Source organism: Papaver somniferum, chromosome 10 (assembly GCF_003573695.1).
Source record: "Papaver somniferum cultivar HN1 chromosome 10, ASM357369v1, whole genome shotgun sequence".
Classification (NCBI taxonomy): domain Eukaryota; kingdom Viridiplantae; phylum Streptophyta; class Magnoliopsida; order Ranunculales; family Papaveraceae; genus Papaver; species Papaver somniferum.
This window is the reverse complement of record NC_039367.1, coordinates 146,699,718-146,726,811: the sequence shown is the minus strand read 5'-3', so window position 1 is coordinate 146,726,811 and position 27,094 is coordinate 146,699,718. Positions and strand designations below refer to the sequence as shown.

Here is a 27,094-nt window from a genome sequence, read left to right as displayed (position 1 = left end):
ATAAAGCGAATACATTTATCTTATCTCATTGTATCTTTCCTATTCTTATTTCATACAAATGTGCTCGGCTTGGTATATTTTCAACTCCTCCATTCGTATTGCATTTCTTATCTTGAATAGTGCAGAAAATAAAGGTTGCCCGGTTGATAAAGCATAGATGAACGATCGCACCAACTCTTCTTCCGAGATTCTTCCCTTCAATTCTTTGCATATTGCTTCCCATCTTGCGACGAGACTTCGCAAGCTCTCATGCTCCTTTTTCCTTAACGAGAAAAGCGATGTTATTTCTGACTTGCACGGTTCATTCCTTGAGCATTTTTTTTACCATTTGCAAATCACTTTATCTCCTTTCCTTGGGGATATTGTTTCTTCCTCGAGTAACTGCTATTGATTGTTGCATTCGATACTCCCTTTCCCTGAATTCTCTTCTGCTGCTTTCTATGGCCTTCTTCAAGTCTTCTCGCTCATTTTGCTCACCTCGTCCCAGGACTTCTAGTTTTCGCGTGTAATGTCTTTCTTTAGTTCGTGCTTCTCCCATAGCATATCTCTCCTCCTGCATATTACTATTTGCATGCTTCTTTTTCAAATGATTATTTCTGATGATCAACTTCTCATTTTCCCTTTCTAACCTTATTCGTTCCCTGACCACATCCTCTTTCCTCCGCCTCTCTTGGTAAAGTTCTTCCTTTAACCGGTCCATCTCCTCGTCTTCGCGACTTTCTTTAAATTTATTTGGTGAATTTTGTATTTCAACGCTTTCCTCGACCTCTTGTCTCTGTGCCTTTTTGCCTCTTGACCGGTTCATCTTCCCTCCTTCTCGTGGAATTCGCTTCTCCTTTGTCGTGGGAGTTTCCTTTTTATTCTTTGTCATTTCATTTCCTTCAGCAACCTTCCCCTTCGCGGCCTTTAAACCTTGTTTTTGATTGACCTGTCCTCCTTCCTCTGGAATTGCGTTATTATCTTCCTCGATACGAATTTTTGCTTCATTGGTTTCCTCCTCATCCTCCTGCGTTCCGCTCATTTCTTTGTTAGACTTTATCGTAAACACCATCAGCTGTTCGGCTCTTCTTTCTTCGGTGACTTTCTTCATTTGTTTCATCTTCTTTCTTAACTTCTCCTCGTAGTTATGCACGTCTTTTGTTATTCATTCTTTTGGTCTCTCAGATCTCTTGTTATCTCGCCGATTCCACTTGGCATTGGGAACCGAATCGCCTGGTGATATGTCGACGCAACTCCCTTTATTCCATGTATCCAAGGCCGCCCTATGAGAGCATTGTAGGGAGAATTGACATCTACGACACAGAATGTGACCTTCGTCTCTAGTTCGCCAGTGAGAATCTTCACGGTCAGTTCCCCCTTTGACTTAGACGCTACCCCATTGAACCCATATATGTTATATGTAGAAGGTACTAGATCCGAGTCCTTGTATCCCATGGTCCTAAAGGTATGGTAAAAGAGGATATCGACTGAACTCCCAGTATCAACTAAGATTTTGTCTATTGCCCAAATTCTCCTTTCCTCAGCTTGCTCTTCCTCCCATCTGGAATATTTTCCGAATCCCAAGGCCACAACCAGAGGATTTCTGCGTGAAATTTCCCCATCAGGTGCATCCTTCGCCGAGAAGGTTATCTCCCTCTTTGCCATTCCTATAGCGGCTCTTTCGTCATGACGCTGGATATTTCGTTTCCCTCGAAATCCCTCTTGTGTACTATTTTAAGCACATTGTCATGAAAGTCTTGGAGACTTCTTGCCGCGTGAATTATCGAATTACAGTTTAATTGTTGCTTTCCTCGGTCTATCTCGATCCGGTATATTGGCTGATTCTCACGAGGTGGCGGGGGTGGCACATAACCTTCTAGGAAATGCGCGAGTTCCCTTTGGTCTATCAAGCGAAGTATAATTCGCCGAACGTTCCTGTAATCACCTGTTTAGTGTCCATGGAAGCGATGATACTTACAAAATTCATGACTTCGAGACCCTGATGGGGGCTCTCTTCCGAAATTTGGTGGGGGCGGGATTTCTTCCGTCAACACCATTGCCTCCCACACTTTTGCTACAGTTGTGTTAAGTCGTGGGAGTTTCACATCTTCAAAGATTGGTCCATTAGGCCTCATTTCCCCGTATCTGAGTCCTTGATTATTCCTAGGTTGGTATCCTGTATTGTAGCTTCGTGGCTCATGATTTCTTCGTTTTGACTCCTCATACCTTTTTTGATCAATCCAATCCTGATCTCCACTCGAGACGGCCACAAGCTTCGTCGGGAAGGGAACTGCCGGCTCTCTATTTCCTCGCCCGAGTTCATCCTATACTGCATGCACCGCCCTTGGTAATAGCCCACAATTCCCTTCTTTCGCTGTGGACAACGTCATTTAGCTGACCTGCCTCTGCTTTTCCTCCAACGCTATGTATTCCTCCTGGTACTCCCTCATCTCATTCATCGTTATCGAGTTTCGAAAAATGAATATATGTGTGTACAACAGGTCCGTTGGGATCAAAGCATTCACGAAGGTTAAGATGAAGTTTCGTTCATCAACTCTCCCGGCTAACTCGCTGCACACTATTCTCCATCTCGTGACCAACCCCCGCAAGCTTTCTGTTGGCCTTCTCCTCAAGTTGAACAGTGTCTTTATCCCTGGTCTCAACAAGTTGTTACTTATGTACGTCGTCAAGAATATACTCTGCAAATCTTTGAATGATGATATTGACTTTTCCGGGAGTCCATCAAACCAGGATAAGGCCTCCCCTGTTAAGCTCGCGAGGAAATATCGACAAAGTACTGCGTCATTTCGGATCCATTGCATCAACGAAAAGGTATATTGTTTCAAGTGTTGCACTGCACTTTCCGATCCACTGAATATGCTTGCAAGCATCGGTAATACGCATTTCTCCGGGATGTCTGTATGCATGATCTCATAGGTGAATGGCGATTTAGCTGCTTCCTCTATTGCTTCTGCTAACTGTACTCTTCCACCTCTTCGTGAGTTATTAATTAAAGCCCTCATATCTCTCAACTCGATCAGGACTTCTTGGTTCAAGTTTCCTCCATCCTCCTCATGGCGACTGCCTCTCATCACGCTAAGCCTCCCTTCGCCTGGTCGTCGCCTTTCCTCTTCGTCTCGAATAAGGTTCGCCCGACGTTGCAGGTCGTCCTCCTGCCTCTGTTCATCCTCATGTCTCCGCCTATGATCTTCCCATTGTGAGATATCTAGTGCTTTTATCAAGTCTCTTTCTTCGTCTTCGTTCGTCGTCTTCTTCTTCGTCCTCCTTCATCTTCCTCGTGGTCATATCTCCTTCGCCGCAGTTCATCTTCCTCCGAAGATACAGTGTTTCCTTCCAAATCTATGGCATTCATCTCCACGTTTTCGTTAAGCTGCCGGTTTTGTTTCCTCAACCTAGCATTATGCCTTTCCAAATGCACTTGTTGTTCCGCCAAGTCCCGGTCTCGTTATCGTTTACGATGGAGCGTCTCCCTTAGCTGTCCAACATCATGTTTTCTTCTCCGATATTCTCTTCCATATCCTCGCGAGTCATCTCCTCCTCCACAACGGTGTCTGTATCGGATGTGTACAGTGAACCTTCCCTGAGGCCATCTTCCTCCGTTTGCCGCTGGTTCTCTTCTCGTCTGCCTCCTATAGCTGATGTTCCGGCCCGTTCCATCTTTCCTCTCCTCGCCTCTATACGTTGGCTTCTTCTTGTTGCTATCACATGCCTTGCTCGATCTGGTGTCCTGGCCATCTAACAATCTTCAACTTCCACAGGTCTCTGCTCTCCATGCGAAATTCCAAGATCTCTTCCTATTCTATGTCCCTAACCTTGTCTACGAATATAAAAACTCTAGATCTACAACCCTAACTTCAAACAACTCGCTAGATCTATAATCTCCACAATCTCTAAAACTACTTCTTTCCTTTTCTAACTCTTAGATGGGGATAAATCCCCAATCTAAGTTCCTTATTTCTGGACGCCAAAATGTGATTACTGAAAATCCAGCAACACACCCAAATGGAGAATATGCAAAATCTAAGACATAATAAATACTAGAACTTAAACTTATTTATTAATCTCAAGCGAAATACAAGTTATACTGGTGGGTTACAAGGAAACCCTAACTCCTTCTCCCATCCTATAGGTTACAAGGAAACCCTAACTCTCTCCCTCTCCTCTGCTATGTATTTCCATCTCCAAAAGATCTCTATTTATAGGCCTAAGCAACCTTAGTGGCATACAGCTCATATCATCTCGCCGAGGTTACTTTATGCTTTTCCCGGAGCATATTCCATAAAGTTTTCCCCATGTTTCGCTGACTTCACGTGGTCTTGTAGGGACACCTGTCCTTTTTATTGCTCCCTACTGTTTCTACTTAGCGGTTTATCTTCTTCGCCAAGTAATCTTGTCGTGACTTCGCCTTAGTACTTTATTCGGGGTGGAAAGTTATCTCGCGCTTGGGATTTGTATTTCGCCTTCTAATGTTGACTGATTTGACAGGTCACTGACATGGATCTTTGATTAGGATTTCCTTACCTTACTTGGTATGACACGTGACAATCCTATTTCGTGTACCTACACAAAGATAGAAAATAATAAGTAACTGCAAGAAAAAAATCCCCTGCTAAGATAACTAATGGCGCTAGGAGCAGTGATACATCTAACTCAGTAAGCACTAATAGCACATTCAGAGTTTTGAGTGCCCAAGATAAAGATAGAGCTGCTCTTGAGGACTATGCGGATGGAAGCGAATTCTTTGATGTTTCAGAAAAATATGCTCATTATCAGAGCTATGGGGACAAAACTGGAAGGAAAACCGATAGAGAGCTTTCAAAACTCAAATGAAATGGGGAAATTCCTAAGAAGGGTAACTTGGAAACTCTGGGTAAAGGCCAGAGATCCGCAGCTAGAAAACACAAATAATATATTTTCTTCTTCTAATGTGTTTATCCTTTTTGTTTTATTTGTGTCGGAGAGTATGATTTTGGACTCTATGTTTTGTTTACCTTCTTTGCTACTGGTGTCTGCTTTGTCAGCACCTTTAGATTTACGTAGGCGCCTACTCTTGCATTCTTTATTAACCTTTTAAGTCAAAAAAAAAAAACATGCATTGAGAAAGGAAGTGGTATGTATTACATATTCACTTATTTTCATGAGTGATTAGCTAGCGGTGCAGTTTGACTAGATTATGTTTATCCATCATGATTTGGTATTTGTTTAGAGCAATTAAAATTTTAACAAAGAATTGCTAAGATTGCTCAAGAGCAAGAAGAAGAAGATTCGGAGAATCAACCTCTCGCAACCATGGCTTCTGTGAGAAGGTAAGTTATTTTAAACTACTTTATGAGTGTTTAAATCGATTTGTAGCAATGGGTTTAGGTTAGAATCGCGAACCCTAACTAAAACAGTTGAGTTTCAGTGAGTACCGGCACTGAAATATGTATGAATACAGTGCCGGTTTTGTGTTCCGGCATTTAATCTTGGATGAATGCAATGCCGTTTCCAACCCCAGATTCACCTGAAACTGAATTTTTCCTACCGGCATAGAATTTGGGTCGAAGTCTATGCCGGATTTTAGTACCGGAAGTCTTTAATAATAATTTGTATATGTCGGTAGTGGACTTAAGACATACAGGAGAGTTTATGAATTTGTCACCATTACCGGCATATATTTTGGCTCGCATTATATGCCGGTTTTTGGTACCGGCATTCTTTTGTAATAATTTGAGAATGCCGGTAGTGGACTTAAAACATACAGGAAAACTTAAGAATTTGTCACCTATACCGGCACAGATTTTAGGTTGATTAATTTGCCGGTACAAAGTTACGGCATGGAATTGATTTATTTCGAGAGTGCCGGTAGTAGTCTTTTGATATCCAGGAGAATTACATATGACTACCGGCACTCTCGATAGTCAATGTTCACTGCCAGACAAATCGAGGAACGACACGACAGCATCTTAAATGTGGTGGTTAAGTATCTAAAAATGAAACACCGGATCAACCACGCTACCCGCAATACATTCTCCCCTCAACAACTCGTAAGTATCTTTATGATTAATTCGACATAATCTACTCGTTTGCAAATTTTATGTAACAAATAAAGTTTGTGTGTTGTTTTTGTAGCATGAAGCCGTGAAAACCCGTTACTTACAAGAAAAGGGGGAAGAATTCATGTTTGAAGCCAACGTCAACCATATTGTAACCAAAGTCACGGAGTACCACCAGCTGGGTGAATCAGAGACGGATTCTTCTTAAGAAGATTGATAGTTTAGTGGTGTTTGCATAGGTTTTTAGGGCATTTGGTTAGGTATTTCGTAAGGTTTTGTGGGTAGATATTTATGTAAACCCTCACGAGACTATAACTCGTCCACTAGGGTCTCCTAGGGGTTTAAGGGCTTGATGCACGTGCTAAGTGCATTCGTTGTTCCGTCGACAAGGATTACATTTGAAATAAATTAAATTTCCGACATACTATGTTTACATAACTCCATGCCGGTATCATGTACCGGCGTAGATCTTATATATTTATTACATGCCGGTATATAGTGTCAAAAATTATATGGTTTATGTGTATAATAAACCATGTACCGACATTGATGTTATAGATGACACAATGCCGACTCCATTTTCCGGAAGTTCGTTTATCCTTACTACTATGCCGGAAAAATCAAAATTCAAATTTTTGCAAGTACAACTTCATTGATTGAGTACAATAACGGCCATATTTGGGCACCATCCTATAAATACACTTGCTCTCCCTACAAAACAACACACACCTGGTTCCATATATTCTCCAAAGCTGATACCATTATATAATATTTATAACTCTCTAAATACCTCAACATACAAAGAAATGGCATCCTTTGATTCAAATGAAGATTTGGCGATCACCAAAGCTTGGTACGCGAAAACTCGATCTAGGAGGCAGTCCTCCGTAAGGGTGGATTCCGTAACCTTTTGGGGTAAGGTATACAACAAATATATGCAAGAGTTTGGGAATCCGAATAGAAGAAGTGTTCAACAGATTTATGATAGGCACCAAGTTATTGAAAGTGCGATACTTGCTTATTTAGACATCCAAAAACCAATTTTCAACGATCCCCACTTTAACTTGTCCATTGACCAATTTGTAAGTATTATTGTGGTTTATTTTACGTGATCCATGTTGTTTGATCTTCCTACTAAACACCACTAACCAAGTAAGTTTGTGTTATGTTTTTGTAGCATGAAGTCGTCAAAGCGCGCTACTTGGAGGAAAAGGGGGAAGCATTCACATTCGATGCAAGCTACCAATTCATGGAATCCAAAATCCCAGAGTATGCCCCTGAGATGATGGAGAGTGTATCGTCCTCGGACGAAGATTGATGGATTTAGAAATTTTAGTGTAGGTTTTGTGGGTAGATCTCTATGTAAACCCTCACGAGAATATAACTCGTCCACTAGAGACGCCTAAGGGTTCAAAGGCTTGATGCACATGCTAAGTGCATTTGTTTTTCCGTCGACAAGGATTACCTTTGAAATAAATTACATTTCCAGCATTTTATGTTTACATAATTACATACTGGTATCTGGTACCGGCATAGATCTTATATATACTCTATATTATTGTATGCCGGAATTCAGTGTCAAAATTCTGAGTGCAATAAACAATGTTCCGGATTTTTAGCTATATACATTAGTGTGCCGGAAATTGGTTCCGGCATTGTCAAAAATCTATCGTACAATGCCGGAATAGAGCATTCAATGCATAACAAATATTTTTCTTTTAACCATAAACCAGTAAAGACCATTTCCGGCGTGGGATCTAAGATACTGACAATGCCGGAATGATAAAGTGGAAAAGAGCCGTTGTGTCCTCATCTATTTAAAGGAATGGATACACCTATTGCAGTTGATACCTCAAAAAAATAGGTGAGCTCCAACACATTTCTCTCATGGCAAAGAAATCACGAACTACCGATTTCAGAGAATTTTTATATGAAAAAAATAATCCACTCCGATAGGGAATCATCCACCACCAACTTAATTCCCATGATACTAGAAAAACTTAAAAGGAAGGAGCAAACCACCAAGTCACTTGCCGCAATGGAAGAAGAAATACTTAGAAGGAAAAGAGTAGAAGAAGAGCAAGCAATACAAGAAAAATATCACAAAGAAACTAAAGAGATAATCAAACGTGTAAAATAAGCGAACATAGAAGCGCATGTTGAGGAAGAAACCGAATGGATTAAGAATTACTTCATAGTTTCGGATTTTCCGGAAGACCACCGCCCTTCAAACCTTTTTTGGGGTCTTGTTTCGGATGGTCCTTATATGTCGAGGTTATATGATGGTAAGTGCAAAAAACGCAAAATGGATTACGGGGATGAGTTTGTAGTGAATCGGACAATTTCCCTCATAAAATTGTGTTGCAAATACAACGAGTTTCTCGCAACATACCGAGATAAGAGGTATCAAGCTCAGGACGCATATACCAAATGGAGAAAAGAGCCTTTTAGGCATTTCGAAGCTGCGTTGTTTGTTGAATCTCGTACCAAGAAATGATGTTAGTTGCAATTAGCTTGAGATCTTTCATTTTATGTGTTTAATGTTTGTGTGTAACGTTGTTTATGTGTTTAATGTTTTTTAGTTTATTTCGTTAGTATTAATATGAAGCCCAATTTGGGTCAGTTTCCTTGCTTAAACCTTTTGGAGAAGCGTTAATAATGAATCAAGAATCACTACCGGCGTTGAACTTTAATCAACTTATTATGCCGGTTTTATGGTTACAATTGAAACTTATTGTCATAATGTCGGCATTCAATTATGCCATCTTTACATGTCGGCATCCTGACTGTTACAAACACAAGTTATGTGGCAGTTACAAACACCTTCATTCCACTAATTTGACGGTTACAAACTATTTTATCCCACTTATTTGACGGTTATAAAATCCTTAATACTAGTTTATGCGTCGGTTACAAACTCCTTCATTCTATTTAAGTGACGGTTATAGAAAGGAAATTATTCAATCTCCCTTTGTATTCACTCTCCCTTTTTGTTTCATCTTCTATACCAAAGACAATGGGTCATCGCAAACCTCGTGAAAAACCCATAACCAATCCTGAAGAATCTGCTGATGATGGTGGTAAATCGAAATCAAAAGTGCAAGAAATGCCTGAGCCTGAAGAGTCTGTTGGTGAGGCGAGAATAACATAATTGCTCCGGTAAATGATGTATATGTTGAATTGAAGTATTTTTAGGGTTTATCCAAAGTGAAACTTGGTTGTTTAGTCTTTCTACTACAGTAGAAGTAAATTTTGAAATCGAAATTTGAAGTTCAGTTACATGTTTGATTCGCGGTAGATTTCAATTTGAAAATCATGCCAGATTATGTGTCTTGAATCCCTATTTTATTGCATGAGCCTGCCGGCATGAATATTTAATTGAATACCATGCTGGTTGTAGTTGTCGGCGTTGTATATTTGATCAATACTATGCCTTTTTCGTTAGCCTCTTTTGTTAAAAACTCTGTACTAAAATTACATAATTCCGGCATACACAGTATCTATCTTACAATGCCGCCAGGTTTTCCGGCAGTATCTATATGTGAACTTACTATGCCGGTTTTCTTTACCAAAAATTGTTAATTTTGTGTCTAAAATTCAAGACAACCGGCATGGATTTTTAATTATTTACAATACCGGCTCACTTTCCGGCATTGATGTTATGTCCAGTATATATGCCGAATGTGATTATTTAACTCAGTTTACATATTGGAACATAGGTCTACAGCAAAACAAAAGAACAAAGGAAAAGGAAAAGTTGTTGTAGAAGCAAAACATAAGTCTTCTCGACGTAACCGTCCTGATCCGGCTACTGCTAAGGTCACAATTAGGGATCAACCTATAAGATACCCAACCAGCACTGATGATGATGATGACTGAGAACAATTACCTGTATCGGAACGAGCATGTGGCTCATCCTCACAAGCAGGTGGCTTAAGACAAACTGGTGTCGTATTTGAATACCCTAAGGATAATGAGAAGGCACCCCCAGCCAAATTTCCTGATAAATATGACATGATTCTAGACCGCGATGATGGAAAATATTTGGGTGAATCGATAAACCCACAACTCTTATTTGCTTACAAACACTCTTGGGCTCGTTAGATCTATCAAATTTATGTAAGACGTTTGCATCTTCTTATTATATTCTTTATCTGTGATCGAGTGAATTTAATTAAGTTTGGTGTGTTTTTATAGGACCACAAGAAATCCTTCTGTGTTAGCCGCCATCAACAATCGGATGTATGGCCTTTGAAGCTTGAGTGTGACGCTGTTAAAGCAGTAGTCAAAGCATCTGATTTGTATCCCTCGATAAAAAATTATGTGGGCACTTATACCGTCACGACGAACTGTTTTTTGGAGAGGTTTTTTGGTGAAACTGATACCATGCATTTTCCTATTGGCGAGATGACCATTATCCTTGAAAATGTCCAAAGGATAATAGGTCTTGAGGTTCTTGGGAAAGCCGTTAAGGTAGGAGATGAGTCTAAGGACCTAGGATGGGACAAGATCTATGAGCTGACTAAAAAGTTGTTTGGATGGGACAACGAAACCACTTTGGAAAATATGTACAAGATAAACCGTTGCCAGACAAAGACTATCACATTCGTCAAACTCATTGAATTGTTTGGGAATACGAAGAACAAGGAACTGAATCCCGAACAAGTTCAGCAAACTGCCGCTGCTTATATGTTGTTCATCTTGGGAACCTCTATATTCCCTGACACTAATGGTAACAGGGTGCATATGAACAACCTACAATACTTGGATCCGTTGGAAAAGGTTGATGAGTATTCATGGGGCACTGCTTTCTTGGCACATTTTTTGGCAGAAATGCGTCGAGCTTCTAAGGCTTACGCCCGTCAATTTAATGAGAATTTCACTGTAATTTAGGTATAATGAACTACTTATTTTGTGATGTTCCTCCACCACCAGCACGTCCCTCCACAACTGCGGAAACTGTACCCGCACTTCTACAGCTCGTTACGTTGTTGGTACGTACGTCTTGTTCATTACTATTCTTTTAATTTATATCTATGAACTTATACAATTGTACATACTAAGTACATGTTTAAAATTTCCTTAACAGCGTCGGCGGATTGGAAATTTGTCAAAGTTCTTTAAGAAAAATAACAAGAAAGGAGAGGTGCTGACCCAGAAAGAAATGGAGAACGTCGAGCAAAAGATAGACAAAATTGAAGATCCAGAGGCAAAAGACTTGTGGGGAGAAAGGAAGAAGAGGGTACACAAGAAGCCAAGAACCGAGTGATCGTGTGTTTCTTCTATAGTATTTGTTTGGTTTGAACAATCTAGTGTTGGTTTATGTTTGTTTCTGAGTCTTGAACAATGTGTTTGTTTGTGTGTTTTGCTAAACTCTTTGCTTGACTTGGTTTATGTTTGATTTATTTTTGGTTTGGAACCACATAACTTTGGAGTTTGTTCTTGTATACAATCTAGTATTGTTATTATATTTATTATGTTGATAAACTTGTGTCAAAGTAAAATCAATGCCGGTTTCCTAAATGAAAGACTTCCGGCATTCAAATGTGTTTGGATACTATGCCGGTGGTCTGCAATCTCTTTGGAAAATATGTTTTTCACAGAACCGGCACTGTTATTATGTTAACTTCTATGCCAGCGAATTTACTGATTTCTCTGGATGTTTTTCCTGTATTTCCGGCATGATTTCAAAACAATAATCTACGTCGGCACCATGGTTCCGGCGTCATAATTATAAAACACAACTATGCCGGTATTTACAATTCAAACTTCCAAAAAAACAAAAGGTTGTGTATTAGTGAACCACATATATCGAAATTACTCATCATCGCTTCCACACGTATTCACTTGAATCTCCTCCTCTTGAAGAGGTTTCTTTGATAAGGCCAACGCATCCCAAAATTGGTGATTCTCCTCATACAATGCCATCCTTCCCTTCCAGATATTGGGATCTAGATCCTTTTTTTTTACCATCCCAAAAACAGGTGGCAATGGACAATTGTCCTTGAGTTTTGGAATAACGAAATGATTACCGTTCACGAACGCCAAAACAACTCTTCTCTTCTTAAGGAATACTTCGCATTTTTTCCACTTTGGGGTAAATGTTACTTCTACGATGGGGGTAAAATAATGAACAACACATCTAAATATATCCTCCACTAGATGCCCACAAAGCGGCATTCTCATCCAATATTGAGAAGGAAGAAAGTTCATCTCTTTCTCGGGCCTAATACTTGGGCATGAATATCATCAAACCCCTCGCCTACACCGAGCAATTGCTCATAAAAGCTCCTCTTATTCACAAGTTGTTCGGCCACCCTCGTTCTAGCATATCGGCATGGTGTCATACCTCTACTAACCGCCGTGTCAAAGATTCCTAATTATTCTATCACAACATGATAGCCACAATTTCCATCTCCATCGACATCATCCGTATATACAATATACTCGCGAATAACCTCATGAAGTTGGTCTATGTAAGACTGTATCTTGGTATGATAACTTCTAATTGTCCTACCTGTTCTGGATCCTGATACATCTTCATATTACCCTTTTCTAACTTGATTATATCCAAACCATCCTCTGCAATCTCTACACTTGCACTGTCTTCGATATATGACGGGATTCCGTACTTCTAATTATTGATTTAATGGGGGTTGTAGTAATGAGGTTCAAACTCTCGGATCTGTGAAGGATAATTTTTTAGACTTAATAAAAAATAAATAAAAATATACAATAAAATATTAACAATGGTGAGAGGTACTGGGACTAATGATTCGGCCAATCTTCATAAAATAGGGCTCAATGAATTACTCTCGACAATAATCGCTCAAAACATAAATTATATGGACTCTTATTTTGCCAAAGTAGATTCTCAAAAAAATTGATTGTAAATTTTAAGCATGGAACATCAAATCACCTAAGCTAAGCATGACCCATCTAATCAAATAACACCCAATTTAATCAAATCATATTTCAATTAATTTTTAATGCAAAAGTCTTAAAAAGAATTAATTAAATTACCCATGTATGAAGCTCGTCCTCCTCCGTCGTCCCAGTGTTGGGGTTTAACTCATCATAGTAAAAATGCTCTCAAAAGATTTTATTAATGCTCAAAAGTAGATTACAAATGATGAAATAAGAAGAAAATCGTTTTAAGACCGTTCTTTGCGACCAACAGAAAGCGTCAAAGAACAACGGCACTTTAGAAGTGTTGTAAGCACAACACCGAAGTCGCAGGAAAGGAACTGAGAATTGTCGCAAATATGCGACACTAGTCAACGATTTTCCTGGACTGTACAATGTTCTTCGTGTTCTTGGCTGAGCAGCAGAAGAACTTCTTCGCCTATCGACCTCTTCTTTTTATTCTCTCGGCTCTCCTCATCCCCCCAGACTCTCGACACCCTCTCTAGTAGACCCAAAGAGCCTATTTATAGTGTTTTAGGACCAAAAATCCCAACATTACTTGCGTATATTCTCCTTTTAATCCGATTATTCTCCACTGCCAATAATAACGATAATTTCCAAAATTAACTCTGTCACACGTTAGAATTGGTTCTGCACACTCCAATTCAGCTCTCCCACACCTAGTAAGTCGTCGAACGTCCCTTAATCACTTCCATGCATACCCAAAACATACACAACAGCGTGTACAGGGTGTGTTCAGTCCGTGTAGCTCTGTTTTGAGCTCGAGAATCAAATCGATATTTCCATCCAATTCCGATCAAATTCGACACCCAAACTATCTTCCTTAGGCTAAATCATAACATCCTACCAAGTTTGAGCGATTGAATCGCACTCTAAACCATTCATTTTGACGATCACAATTCTGCCAATTGAAAACTTCATTTCCCGCCAAAACACAAATTCAAATTGTTGAAGAAGGTGCCCTTTATCCAGAGTGCTGGGGTGCGAACAGTAATTTGGGTGGAAATAGTAATTTTTGGGGTGGAAATGGTAATTTTCTGGGATCCTCCGGTACATTTCTGGGACGTTTCCGGTGCATTTCTAGGGTGCCTTTCGTAATTTTCTCCGGGGTGTAAAACACTGCTTTTCGAGATGATTTCGCCAAAAATATTTATTTTCCAAAGGTGCCTACAAACACATAAAACACCAAAATTAGTACAAACTCGAGTGCCAACAATATATAGTATTGAGATCAAATTAAGCACAAAAATGTGTCTATCAACTTCCTAGGACTACCCTTTCCCTTGGAACTAAAACTACATCAACTTTGCTATCACTTGGGTTTGTCACCACCTTTGCCTCATCACCTTGTTGTTCTTTGTAACTTGATGTTGATACCTTTGGCGGCCTACCCCTCTTCATTGGAACCTCTGATGAGTTGGATTTTGGTGTGGATACGGAATCCTTCATTTGTTGTTGACTTGATAGCGGTTCCTTCCCCGGCCTACCTCTTTTGTTTGGAACATGCGCTTCCACGAAACTTTATTCCGAAATATCACATGCTGTTAGATCTTGTTTCTTAGTTGTGGCGCGTTCTTCTTCATGTTGAGTCATTTCTTTCAATTCTACCCTTTGTTTTCTCCTTGACGTTTTATTTTGTGGTCTACCTATTGGATCTCCCTTTCTTGGATCTTCGCTTTGTGCGATCCATGGACAAGTAATTAGCCTTAGTTGGCTCAACAAGACTTGCCGGCTTACCGATGTGCCACGTGAGTAAGCTTCGAAGAATTCCTTTGCTTCGTTCGTATCCCATGGAGATTGCCCGGGATCTCCCAAAGGGGGAGGGTCGAAAGACAGTTGCTTCCAAAACGGATCAATAACCTCAATAGGTATCACTTCTTCATACTTCACAAGCATATGACGACACGGAAGCCCCAATGATGACATGTCGGACAAATACACACATCACCTGGTTTTCCGTAATTTTTCTCATATTCCATTTGTCTCATCATACGTTTTATTGCCCAATGAGAGACGTTGAATTCTATTCCTTGGAGAAGTTTACCATAACGAAGAAATTGAGTCATCCTTTCTATTGAGGTTTTCTAGAAAGCCTCCTTGATCCTATTGATATCATCCTTAAAGTATTGATCCATTGCCTCGGTGACCGTAACCACATTTCCTTGACCAGACTGGATGAGATCTTTAAATCTCCCATGAGCGGACTCCGCTGCACTAGTTGATTAATTATTGAAGTGTCTATACCGGTTTGTCCATGCACACACAAATTTTTCCTTGAACTTATCCAATCATTGAGTCCAACAATACCGGACGGCAGTCGGATAAACTTCATTCCAATCGGCAATAAACTTCTCCAATCTCTTTTCGTACATAACCTCGGTAAGAGACCAATAAACTTTGTCCCAATCTCTTAGAAATTCCAACCACTTTTTATGATTTTCCGCATGTTCTTTGTCCACTCTCTCCTTTATCTTGCCTCTCTCATCTTCTTCTTCTTCGGGGGATAGTTTGTTTTTTCGAACATCTTTCTCTAGTTGAACAATCATTCTCTTCTTAATATCCGCTTTAGTGGGTTCAAACAAGGCATGGCAAGTTTTTATGATATTTTGACGTATATGATATGTACATAGGAAATTTTGTGCGTCCGGGAAGACGTCGGATATTGCTTTCATTAATGCGTCATCTTGGTCGGTTACGATGACCCTCAGAAGTTGATTTTCCCGGAAGAATAATTTCAATTGTCGTAATGCCCAATGATAATTATAGTCCCTCTCGTTTTCCATTAAACACCAAGCCAATGTGAATGTTACCTTGTCCGAGGTTTGCCCCACGATGTTGGACAACGGAATATTGTACTTGTTTGTCTTGTAGGTACAATCCATATATAAAAAGAACACCACAACATGTATTTGCCAATTGTGAAAGCAAAGGATGCGAAATGAATATTTGAAGGGGCTTCTCGTCCGGCCCTCTTTTAATGATACGCGTGTAGTTGTAATCCCAAGATATCTTCTCAAATTCTTGCATAACGGACCTCCCTTCCCATTCCACCCTTCTAATAGTTGCTTGTGCGCTATAAATTGTACGTAGAGAAGACACGTTAGACGCATCCTTTTCCTTGAAGCCTCTGAGAATTTGTCTCGGTTTGATAAGTCCTTTGGTCAATCTCTTTACATCCTCGAACTCATGAGGTTTTAGCTTCTCAACTAGGGAGTGACCAACAAAATCTTTCAGATCCCGGTGGTTATGACAGCCACACAAAACCTCACAATCCCAATTGTTCATGTCATTTAAACGGAATACAAGCTTAAACGGGCAATTATTCTTACTCGTACGAGTCTTATGTACCCTATTAGTCTTCTTTGGATATACATAATCCTTTCTCTTGTGGCTATTCTTCTCCTTGTATTTCGATCTATTATTCCCTACATAAGATCAATTTCACGTTCATTAGAAGCAATCCATTAGTGAAGTTCAAGATATTAGGTGAAAAGTATTCTTTGGTCACATAACGGAGGTATTTTATAGTATTCCGACGTATCCCGATGAAGCGGCTTTGCATTTGTTGGATCAATATATGTCACCACCTAAAGATCAAATGAAAATTAGTTCCAAACGAAATTAAAACACAATGCCGGAAACCCGTACCGGCATGCTCGACCAATGTCCCGGCATTGTCGAACTTAACCAAAACTGAAGACCAAATTTCAAATATATTCCGGCATAAAATATTCATTAGACAGCAACGCCGGAAGTCAAGGTGCCGGCATTCTCATAATTTATTGTCCCAAGCCGGTACACGCTTCCGGCATTAAACATAATTGATATGTAATGCCGATATTTAGCTTTGAAAAACATTTATTCCTGTATGTTTTTTGGTAGGTACCGGCATTGTAAAATTGAAACTTAACAACGCCGGTTGCGCTGCCGGCATTCTCGATATTGATGGTACCACGCCGGTACGGAGTTCCGACGTTGATGTTTATTAATTTCCCATGTCGGTGTTTGGTTTTAGATGGAAATGTTTCCTATATGTTTTTCATGCAGTTCCTGCATAAAAACCTATCAATGAAACCATGTCGGTTGAATATTCAGTAGTATATTCCTTGGTAGGTAAAAAAAGTTAATTGCGTACCGGCATATTTTTTTGGTAGAATAATATGTCGGATAAATATTCAAAATGGGGGATATCGCTCTACCGGCATGGTCGTAGTATGAATACCATGCCAGTATTGAGTCTGCCGGCATGGTATTCATACCATTTCTATAGGTTTTACAGTTGAAAAAATGGCGGGTTTAAAGAAAAAATTCGATTTTTCAACTTCCTAGCAGCTTTACCCATGTATTGGGATGCTTGCATGTTGTGCAAGTTTACTTTATTGTGTAGCTTCTTCGAAAAGCTCTCCATACTCGTCAAAATCATCATTCAAGGGTGTTGGCTCAACAAAGAGTTGTTGTCGTTAGCTCCTTGTTGTAGTTGAGCTAAAGATTCAGCAGCTGCAATTCTCTCCTCAAAATCATCTTCCATGACAAAAAAAATTCCACTCAAAAATATTTTTCCCTCCTTCTACTCTCACCTCACTCACCCAAATTCAAATAAAACATACACTAATCATTTATCAAAAATCTTATGATTTTACTAATTATTATTAATCACTAATCCTGATTAGTGAGGAGTAGATTAGGTTATACGTAAAATGCTTAGATAAGGGGTGACCCGAATTGATATCTGGATCCAATTTTTTTCCTTTTCTGATATCCCCCAATTTTATTTTTATCCCCCAATTTCGCATTCAATTTTAACCCCATTTATTTTGATAGCTAGACCTACTTATTTTTTACTTCATCGGTATGTCTTCATCCAATGTAGTCAATCTCAGTCTTGCTCCGTCTCGGTTGGTCCCGAGACACTGAGATAACTTTATCTCGCGGAGATTTTCGGTGAAGTCACGGAGTCTTTATTTTCAAACTTAGCCCCACGATATCTCGCCAATCATTTTGGACAATTTAAATATGTTAAACTTGTATACATATAAAGAAACAATATCAATTTTTAAGAAACGCAAAAAAACATTGAATTTTTTAGGGTTAGATTTGATTTTTGTTACTAAATTTTAATATGTAAAACTTGTCTCGACAAGATCTAGGTTGCATCTCGCTGAAATCTCAGCCGTTTTGGCGAGATTTTTGGTCAAATCTTGTCTCGGCGAGATTAAAAGACTCGTCTCGGCCATGGATCGAAACCGAGATTCTCGGCCGAGATTGACTACATTGCTTATACAGAACTAGTAGTAAAACACCAAGTTGACCAAATTTGGAGTACAAAAACTCAGTTCAAATGCTGGGATCCATTAAAATTCCTTATTAAACAAAATTGATATAAAAACCCCAAACTTTTAAAAATTGATACAAAAACCCCAAACAAAATTGGGGTCATCAAATTCTATGATGAAACAAAAATTGGTTTCAACTTATTTTTGCCTACTTTGTATCATGAAACCAAAGATTTTAATGATGAAACAGTAAGTTTATGATGAAACCAAATTTTGGTGGTAGTGTTTCTGGTTAGAGGTGCTGTTGGTTGGTGGTGGCGCTTTTTATGGTGATGGTAGTGCTAGTATTTGTTGGTAGATGTGGTGTTGGTTGCTAATAATGGTAGTTAGCGGTGGCAATGATGGTTATGAAGCTGATGGTGATGGGTGGTGATGGTTGGAGGAGATGGTGGTGCTGGTATATATTGATGGTGGATATGGTGGTGCTGGTTGGTGATGATAGTGGTGGCGGAGATGATGGTGTTGCTGGTTGGTGATGGTAGGTTGGCGGCAATGATGATGTTTGTCATGTTACCGTAGTAATGGTGTTACTGGTTGGTGGTGATCGGTGATGGATGGTGACACCTTTGGAAATTTTGTGTTACTTTTATTATTTGGGATTTTTGTATTACTTTTGATTTGATAGTTTTTTGTGGATGGATAGTGAAATATTTGGGGTTATAAGTCCCGTCCGGTTGCCCTATTTCCCATATTTTCATCCTCAGTCACTCAAACTCTCGTCAATTTGGTGAATTTATCGGTCCCATGAAAATATATTGCATATAGTTTACTAATTTGCACTTGCTAGTTACCGTGTCTTCTTTTTACCCTTTTGGGTTTGTCGAACTCTGTTCAAGATCATTACACAAATTTCATGTTGGTACATTGTCTTCTTTCATAGCTACTATTTCCAGCTTTTCCTTTTTCTCAGGGCGGTCAAATTTACCTTATACCTTATCAGGGCCGTCATAGGCCTAGGTCAGGGCAGTCAATTTACCTTATACCTTATCAGGGCCGTCTTAGGCCTAGGGAGAAATGGATGACCACCCTAGGCCCAAAATATGAAGAGGCCCAAAATTAATAATCAGTCCAGTTACCAGTACATACGGATATCTAGGTTTATTTGTCTTCATGAGTCAAAAGAGTTGAGAGCAATAAGATACTGCCAGGGCACGCTCAGTCGCTCAGAACAAATTTCAACTTGTAAGTTGAGATTTATCTTCTTTTACAACAGTTCATAATATAATGCTAACCCTTAATAAATTTTGGATTTATTGTAGTTTATTATAGAACTTTTTCATAAACCTTTTGTTGAAAATTTTGTAAATTTGAACTTGAATCAGCCCTCTGAGTAATTTTCAGACATGAAAGATGAAAGTTGTAGGTTTGTTTAATATCCGTATATATTTTTTATATAGTGTATGCTCTGTGATGTGTAATTGATAGCAATGATGCATAACATGGGACTTTATGATGCTTATTTAGTAACAAAGAAATGCATTATTTTGCCGGGCAAGTTCTGTCATTTCCCCATGTCGCTCACTAGTTGATGCATCTTTTGCAAACGAAATGCTGCATCATTTGGCATTGTCGCTTAACTTAGAATGCATCATTTGGATTGATGATGCGTCGTCTAGGATTAGTGATGCGCATTCACCATTTCATATTGACGCTAATGCATCATCCATCATAATGATGCGTTTCGTAGTGAAAATCATCCCACATTTTGTATACTCATACGATATTTCCTATGTGTTGGAATGAAACAAGCAAGCCAGTAAAATAGGGTTATATCAACTACTAGTTTGTTGTAAAAGATAAGATTTTAGCTTCTTTTTTTTCTTTTGAAAAATTCAATCCCTTAACAAATGCTGCTGAACAGTTCCACCTTCCCTTTTAACTCATTCAACCCTATATATGCTCAAACAGTTCAACATTCATCTCCACAGTCGGACACTAAAAGTACTTAGTTCTTAGAGTACATTTTACTGATCATTGTGTTCTTTTTTCTTCTGTGTCAATGCGATCAAGAGATTACATCAAAAGTTTAAATGACGATAACAGCAACAAATGGTAATGATGTGGTTGCTTTAAGAGTACAACAAGAAAATCTTGAACCAAAAAGATCTATTGGGAATGGTACTGGAATTGAAGACTTAGATGATGATGGAAAACCAAGAAGAACTGGTACATACTTATCACAACCCCATTTATAATTTTCTTTTGGTTTCATTTTCATTTTATTTTTTTATCTATAGTTTGGTCCAAAATGAATAGGTAGAACAGCCCCATTTTAGAATCTTGCACCTATATAGTCTGATACTACACAGTTCATCTAGTAAAGACCAGAGACTGTAATCAAGCACACTGTAGTGCAGTTCTGTGATAATTTTATGTTTGAATGATACATCTCTCTATACATTTTTTTACTTGTCATATTGATTCTACTAGTTATTTGCAGCTACTATAATCAAGTACATTGTAGTGCAGTTGTGTACCCTTTTAACCAATTTCTGTTTTGAACGAATAGAGACAAAAGATTAAAAACTAAAACATTTAATGCTACCAGAGATTATACAACAAGTGTTGGATAATATGTTTTTTCCAAGGTTGTCATTGACAGTTCAATTCAACCAACTCTACCCACCACTTCAAGGACCAAAATAAACCCAGGACCATAAATAAACTTATAATAGCTCACTTATGTTAATGCGCTGGATGGCCAGAACTAGAAGCAACGGGATCATGAGGTTGAAACTTGTTTACATTTTAATTTACGCTTAGGAGCATACCAAGAGGAGTGTAGATTGGTCAATAAAATATTATTTTTTATGAACATATTAAATTTTTCTTAATTCATAAATTCGTTGTGTTTATACGTGTACAGGATCTACGATATCCGCCAGTGCACATATTATCACCGCGGTTATTGGTGCAGGTGTTCTATCACTGCCATGGTGTATTGCACAACTAGGATGGGTTGCTGGACCTATTGCGCTTGCCATCTTTGCCTACATAACGTTTTACACGGCCAGTCTCCTAGCTGATTGTTACAGATATCCTGATCCTAGATCCGGAAAGCGAAATTATAATTACTCTGAAGCTGTTGGAACTTTCTTAGGTATATATGCATGATTCCCGTCATTTCTCATTTCTTGCATCGCACCTTTTTTTTAATGAGTTTATGATAGAATTAACGGATTTTGTAATTGATAGGTCCAAGAATGCAAATGACTTGTGGGATTATCCAGTATGTGAACCTTTTCGGTTATTCAGTTGGCTACACAGTTACAGCAGTTGTTAGCATGGTGTAAGCACATGACTATAAGTTGACCAACATAACATTTTTTGAATTACACGAAAAAGCTTAACAATTTGCCGAATTCTTGCTCATAAGGAACCCATATATTCTGACTCTTGGATGATGGGCAGATTAGCCCCGAATCCCTGGTCGTTTAGGATTTGGTCGAAAACTGTTGTCCTGAAGTTTCCTTGTGAGCAAGGTTATTTTGCAGGCAGGATAGCCAATGTCACAAATAATTCTGTGCTTGTTTCTAACATGTATTTTCCTCTTAAAACAGGGCAGTATTCAAAGCTTCTTGTTTCCATAAAAGAGGTTTGGGAAATACTTCATGCAGGGTTTCTAATTTCCCGTTCATGGTTGGATTTGGAATTTGTGAAGTTATTCTCTCTCAGATCCCAAATATAAGTGAGCTTACAATACTCTCAACCATTGCTACCTTGATGTCTTTCACCTATTCCAGCATTGGTGTGTTGCTCTCGGTGAATAAAATCGCTAAGGGTAGGGCCATATATAGCTTGTGACATGTATCCGCCTTCACAATATTATTTTACTCGTAAATTTCTTCAGATTTTTTACTTGATTGAGTACAATGTGGAATGTAGGAAATACGGGGAAGACAAGTTTGACTGGAGTTAAAATTGGGCCAGGATTTTCAGTAGCAGATAAAGTGTGGAGTACCTTCAGTGCAATTGGTGATGTTCAAGTTGCATTCTCATTTTCACTCATCTTGATTGAGATTCAAGTATGAACTCAATCTCACATTATCAGGATTCTTAATGCAAGAAAATAAAATTGGCCGCTAGATCGGCAATATTAGTTGCTAATGAGTGTTTTGTGTTGTGTAATTGATTAGGATACTATGAAGGGTCCAGGGGAGAACAAAAAGATGAAGATGGCAAACTTGATAAGTATAATGACAACAACTGTGTTCTATGCCTTATGTGGGTGCCTTGGATATGCTGCATATGGAAATGATGCTCCCGGGAACATGCTCTCTGGGATTTATGACCCTTTGTGGTTGGTTGTCCTTGCTAACGTCTGCATTGTGGTTCACCTCGTTGGGGCGTATCAGGTACCACTACTAACAGTACTTCTTTGCCATTTTTTATAGAATTGTAGTGGAACTGTAAAATTTGAATTCCCTAGCATCTAATTTGAACACCCGGACATAGGTATACTGAATGCATCCTCAAAACAGCTTAGTTGACAATCATGCTGTTTTGAAATCTACTAATTTTCATCTATCTACTATACTTGTTAGGTATATAACCAGCCCTTGTACGCAGCAGTCGAATCCTGGAGTTCAAAGAAATGGGAAAATTCAAAGTTCGTAAATCACAAATACTCAGTAAGCATACCAGGGTTCAAGACCAAGAAGTGCCATATCAACATGTTTAGGATAGTCTGGAGAAGTTGTTATGTGATAGTGGCTACACTATTAGCCATGGCATTACCTTTCTTCAACGACATACTTTCCTTCCTCGGAGCAACTGGTTATTGGCCTTTGACTATTTATTTCCCGATATCCATGTACATTTCCAGAAAGGAGATTAAGAAATACAGTTCCAAATGGATTGCACTTCAATCTCTTAATGCATTTTGCTTGATCTGCTCCATTGTTGCTGCTTGTGGTGCTGTTCGTGGGATTGCCAAATCTCTTGCCAATAATCCTTTCAAGGCCAAAAATTGATCTTAAAGGGATGAAGATTATCAATTGACAAAATCTTTTGAAGCGAAACCTGAAAGTAAAGCCAGTGTACGGGAATCGCATAGCTTAATGATCTTATGAAGTGATACCGGTAGAAATACTCAGTCTTTGTAGGTTTGATGTAAGAGAGTTAAGTGATAGTCTAGATTTTAAAATCTTAGCTTGCTTGTAACTCATAATAAGAAATTCTACACAGCTTTTTTCTTCTTTTGGACATTTTCGGTTCGGATCAATTAAACTTTATTATTGAGTTGGACATTTTCGGTTCGGATCAATTAAGCTTTATTATTGAGGAATCTTAACTTATATGTTAATTTTGCCAAAGAAAAGTACTATCAAATAAAAAATATTTGCATTTATCTCTTCACATCTATCGTCCAAATCATTTGTTGCATAAGATTACCTCTTAAGAGGTTGAATAAGATTCACGATGATAACTAGGTTGGATAATCCGATGACAACTAGGTTGGATAAGCATGCAACAGTGACATTTGTTCGTTGGATATCCATGACAAAAAAAAATAAAAATAAATTGATAATTGGGTCGAATGTAATCCTCCATAATTCGGTTAATAGGGAAGCATTGTTATCTTGACTCTCATGTTTAACAAGTTTTTTTCAAATTTTCAAGTCTCCCAAAATATCACCTCTTGAGGAGAGATTTCAACCATGCCTATTTTCATAGAAAAGTCTCCCCAAATCTCTAAAAACAAGAAATCAATGACTTTCAATTCTTATTCGAATAACAGGGGTGTTAAAGTGACTCTTACAAATTCTTAATCCAATAACATGGAGTTTTAGAGACTTTAAATGACTTAAAAAAAAGCCTCTAACGAATAACAAGAGACATTGGGAGACTCTCTAAAAATCCTTATGGACTAACAGTAGATTTGGGAACTTCCAGAAGTCCTTCCAAATCTAGTTTGACTACCCCTGTAAATTTGGTGTCATATGATCCAAATAATTTCACTCTCATGCTTATAAATGACAACGATATATACTCTTTATATAATGATCGCAGGCCGGTCCTGAGTTGTTTTTGCCCTGAAGCGTACAATTTTTTTGTTGCCCCCATAAGTACATCAATGATCATTTTTTTCTACAATGCTCGAACAATAATAATAGTAAACTATCAAGAGAATAAACATATACAAGCATACAAAAGAAAAACAAAGATTGAAGATGAGAATTAGAAAAACTTTACAACTTCACTCCTAAATCCTAATAGCTCTGATTGTTTTTTCTTTTATAATCCCGCCGGTAATAATTATCCGATGGAATGGATAAAAAACTTCCATTTTAACATTTACTATTCATATTATGTCCGATATACAATTCAATCATGAATAAGCCCCTAAAATATTTTTATTTTTAACAAATCCTAAATAGCAGAACAACTATTTTGTTGTCTTTGGACCTTGTTGCCCTGAAGTGGGGCTTTTCCTGCTTCCCTTATTGGCCCGGCCCTGTGAATCGTTATCATCATCATCTCATTACTTGATGATGTTGACAGCCATATTGAGAAGGTTCATTTCCCAGTCGCTCCCCAACTAATTAATTACCTGGGTTGTTCTAATGGCTGGTTTTGCAGAAGCACTAATAATCTGTGGAGTGATTTGAGTTTATGGAACCCATGTACAGGGGATTACAAAAAGATAAATCCACCACAATCTGAAGTTCATGATTCTTTTCATTGCCGGTTAGAAGTGTTAGGATATGGCTTTGGTTATGAGCGAAAATATCACTTTTCACGAAACGGAGCGAAATTATCACTTTCCTGAAACGGGTGAAAGTATTACTTTTTTCATCTTCTCTTTCCAAATTCAAAGTCTAATTTTTCATCCAATTCCAAATCTAGGTCTTCAAGCCCATGAGAAATACTCATTAAAAAATTTAGTATATTTGGATCGCCCGAATTCCATTTACCGTCGCCGGAATCTGGCCAAAATAGTCACCACCGGTAATTGGAATCTTCCCTCGGTCGACGGATTATTTACTATCATACAGATGATCTCCGGTTAGTCAAGGGTCAAGGCAGAGAGAGTCAGCCGAGTTAGCTGCCTTACTTGGGCTTACTGGATCTTACTTAGTGAAGTGGATCTGTCACAGGTTCTGAGTCGACTCGTCGACATGAAAATCTGACAGAGTTATGTCCATTCTCCGGGCAATTCTCAGGCCATTTTAGGCCTTTTCTTCAATTCCCTGTAACAAATCCTAACATACATCTAATTCATTCTTCACTGCAGTACCAACTTCTTGTTGTTCTCAATAAACAGCTTCATCCTCTTCTCTTTGTTCTTCAGTTGCAGTTTACATCACATACTTCTCAAGCAAAACCCATCCACTCAATGGCAGCAGCAACATCTCTTAAACTTAGATTTCGGTATCATTGTCCACCGCTCATTTGCCATTGTAGAAATACCACTTAAATCCCGTCATCTCATCTTCACCCAACGATCACAGTAGAAATGTCCACCACATATAGACAATCACTAATTCAAGGGTGCATATACAGACTACTGTTGGATAAAATGAGTTATTTAATAAATGATTTTTTGGTCTTGGTGTGGTTTGATCTCATGGCTTAAGGGTCTAAGGATACTCACTCATTTTTGAGTGAATGAAATGGAACCTTTAGTCCCACATTGTGGAAAACTAAAGAGGTGCTCCACTATATTACCATGTTCTCATGGATATGTTGAAAAATACATGTTTCGACCCATGCCCATGCGCGTGTACCAAGCACCAAGTCTGTGTCTACTTGAAATTATTTTTTGCAAGTTTTTAACTTGATAAATAATTTATTTAAGAGTTTTATTTATGGAAAAAATTCCTTTTTTGTGTTTGATTGTTTTACAAGAAACAAAACTCGTTTTATAAGAAAAAACCTAAACCTAAATTGATTTGCAAGTTAATTTTCCTATAAATACAACTCGAAAATCTCTTTTCAAAACACACAAGCAGCGACCATCTCTAGGCCTACTTTTCTTCATCTTCTTGCTTTTATTTTCGTGCGGCGTTTTACTTCCATCCTCGTTGCTGAGTTTAAGAGTGGGTAACTTGTATTGTGCTAATACAAGTTATATCGGGCAGTCTTATTCTGGACACATCTTCGCACGTTGGGGTTTAGCATTACTTTAGAGTATACCCGCGAACTAATGTGTTAAGGACAGCTTGTTGAACCTGTGATTCTGCCCTCATCAATTTGTTCGTGGTAGAGTTGTTTGATACGGTTCTTTATATTTATTGTTTGATACATCTGACGTTTCTTCTATTGTTGTAACACTCCAACAACTACTACTAACCCAAGCTTGATTCCAGTACCGGAGCTCATTTGATGTTGCTGCCTAGAAATTAGCCATCGTTGCCTTCACTGATATTAAACTTAGTTCCATTTTCTTTGTTAAGAACATCACCAACTTGAATAAAGAAATCAACCACCACTGCAACTCCCATTTCAACATATCTTGTAAATCACCACCAAACTACAACATAACCTCCATAACACCCATTGCTGCAGCTGCTTCCAAAACAACAACAACATCAGCCTCAACCATTTACCATTGCAACTGCATCTTTACCGGCACCACTTAACAGCATCATCTCTGCAAACCTAATTAGCCCCGACAATTCGTACTATCAATTCATAACTCAAATTCATTGCCTGCAACTCAAATTCAGATCCCAGATCCAATTCGAACAGAACCCATTCTTTCTAAACTTTCTGAACTTCAAAATGCCCATGAATATCCACCATTTATCTCCCATCAATTACCACAAACCATCAGAAACAACATCATGCCCTAAT

The 27,094-nt window shown here is 38.6% G+C and overlaps 3 protein-coding genes across 3 annotated transcripts; 1 reads left to right on the top strand and 2 right to left on the bottom strand.

The window, feature by feature from the left end:
• Positions 1-340: 340 nt before the first annotated feature.
• LOC113316441 (troponin T, cardiac muscle isoforms-like) lies at positions 341-1,021 on the bottom strand. The gene has a single exon (XM_026564617.1). The coding sequence runs from the start codon at positions 1,019-1,021 to the stop codon at positions 341-343; it is 681 nt and encodes a 226-aa protein (XP_026420402.1).
• A 1,348-nt stretch (positions 1,022-2,369) lies between these two features.
• On the bottom strand, positions 2,370-3,071 carry LOC113316440. The gene has a single exon (XM_026564616.1). The coding sequence runs from the start codon at positions 3,069-3,071 to the stop codon at positions 2,370-2,372; it is 702 nt and encodes a 233-aa protein (XP_026420401.1).
• A 17,116-nt stretch (positions 3,072-20,187) lies between these two features.
• Positions 20,188-23,537, top strand: LOC113316438 (amino acid permease 8-like). The gene is made up of 7 exons (XM_026564615.1): positions 20,188-20,461; positions 21,162-21,395; positions 21,491-21,584; positions 21,856-22,076; positions 22,181-22,320; positions 22,432-22,650; positions 22,840-23,537. Exons 1-7 carry the CDS (start codon positions 20,326-20,328, stop codon positions 23,266-23,268), a joined length of 1,473 nt encoding a protein of 490 aa, XP_026420400.1. The 5' UTR covers positions 20,188-20,325; the 3' UTR covers positions 23,269-23,537.
• The last annotated feature ends 3,557 nt before the right edge of the window (positions 23,538-27,094 follow it).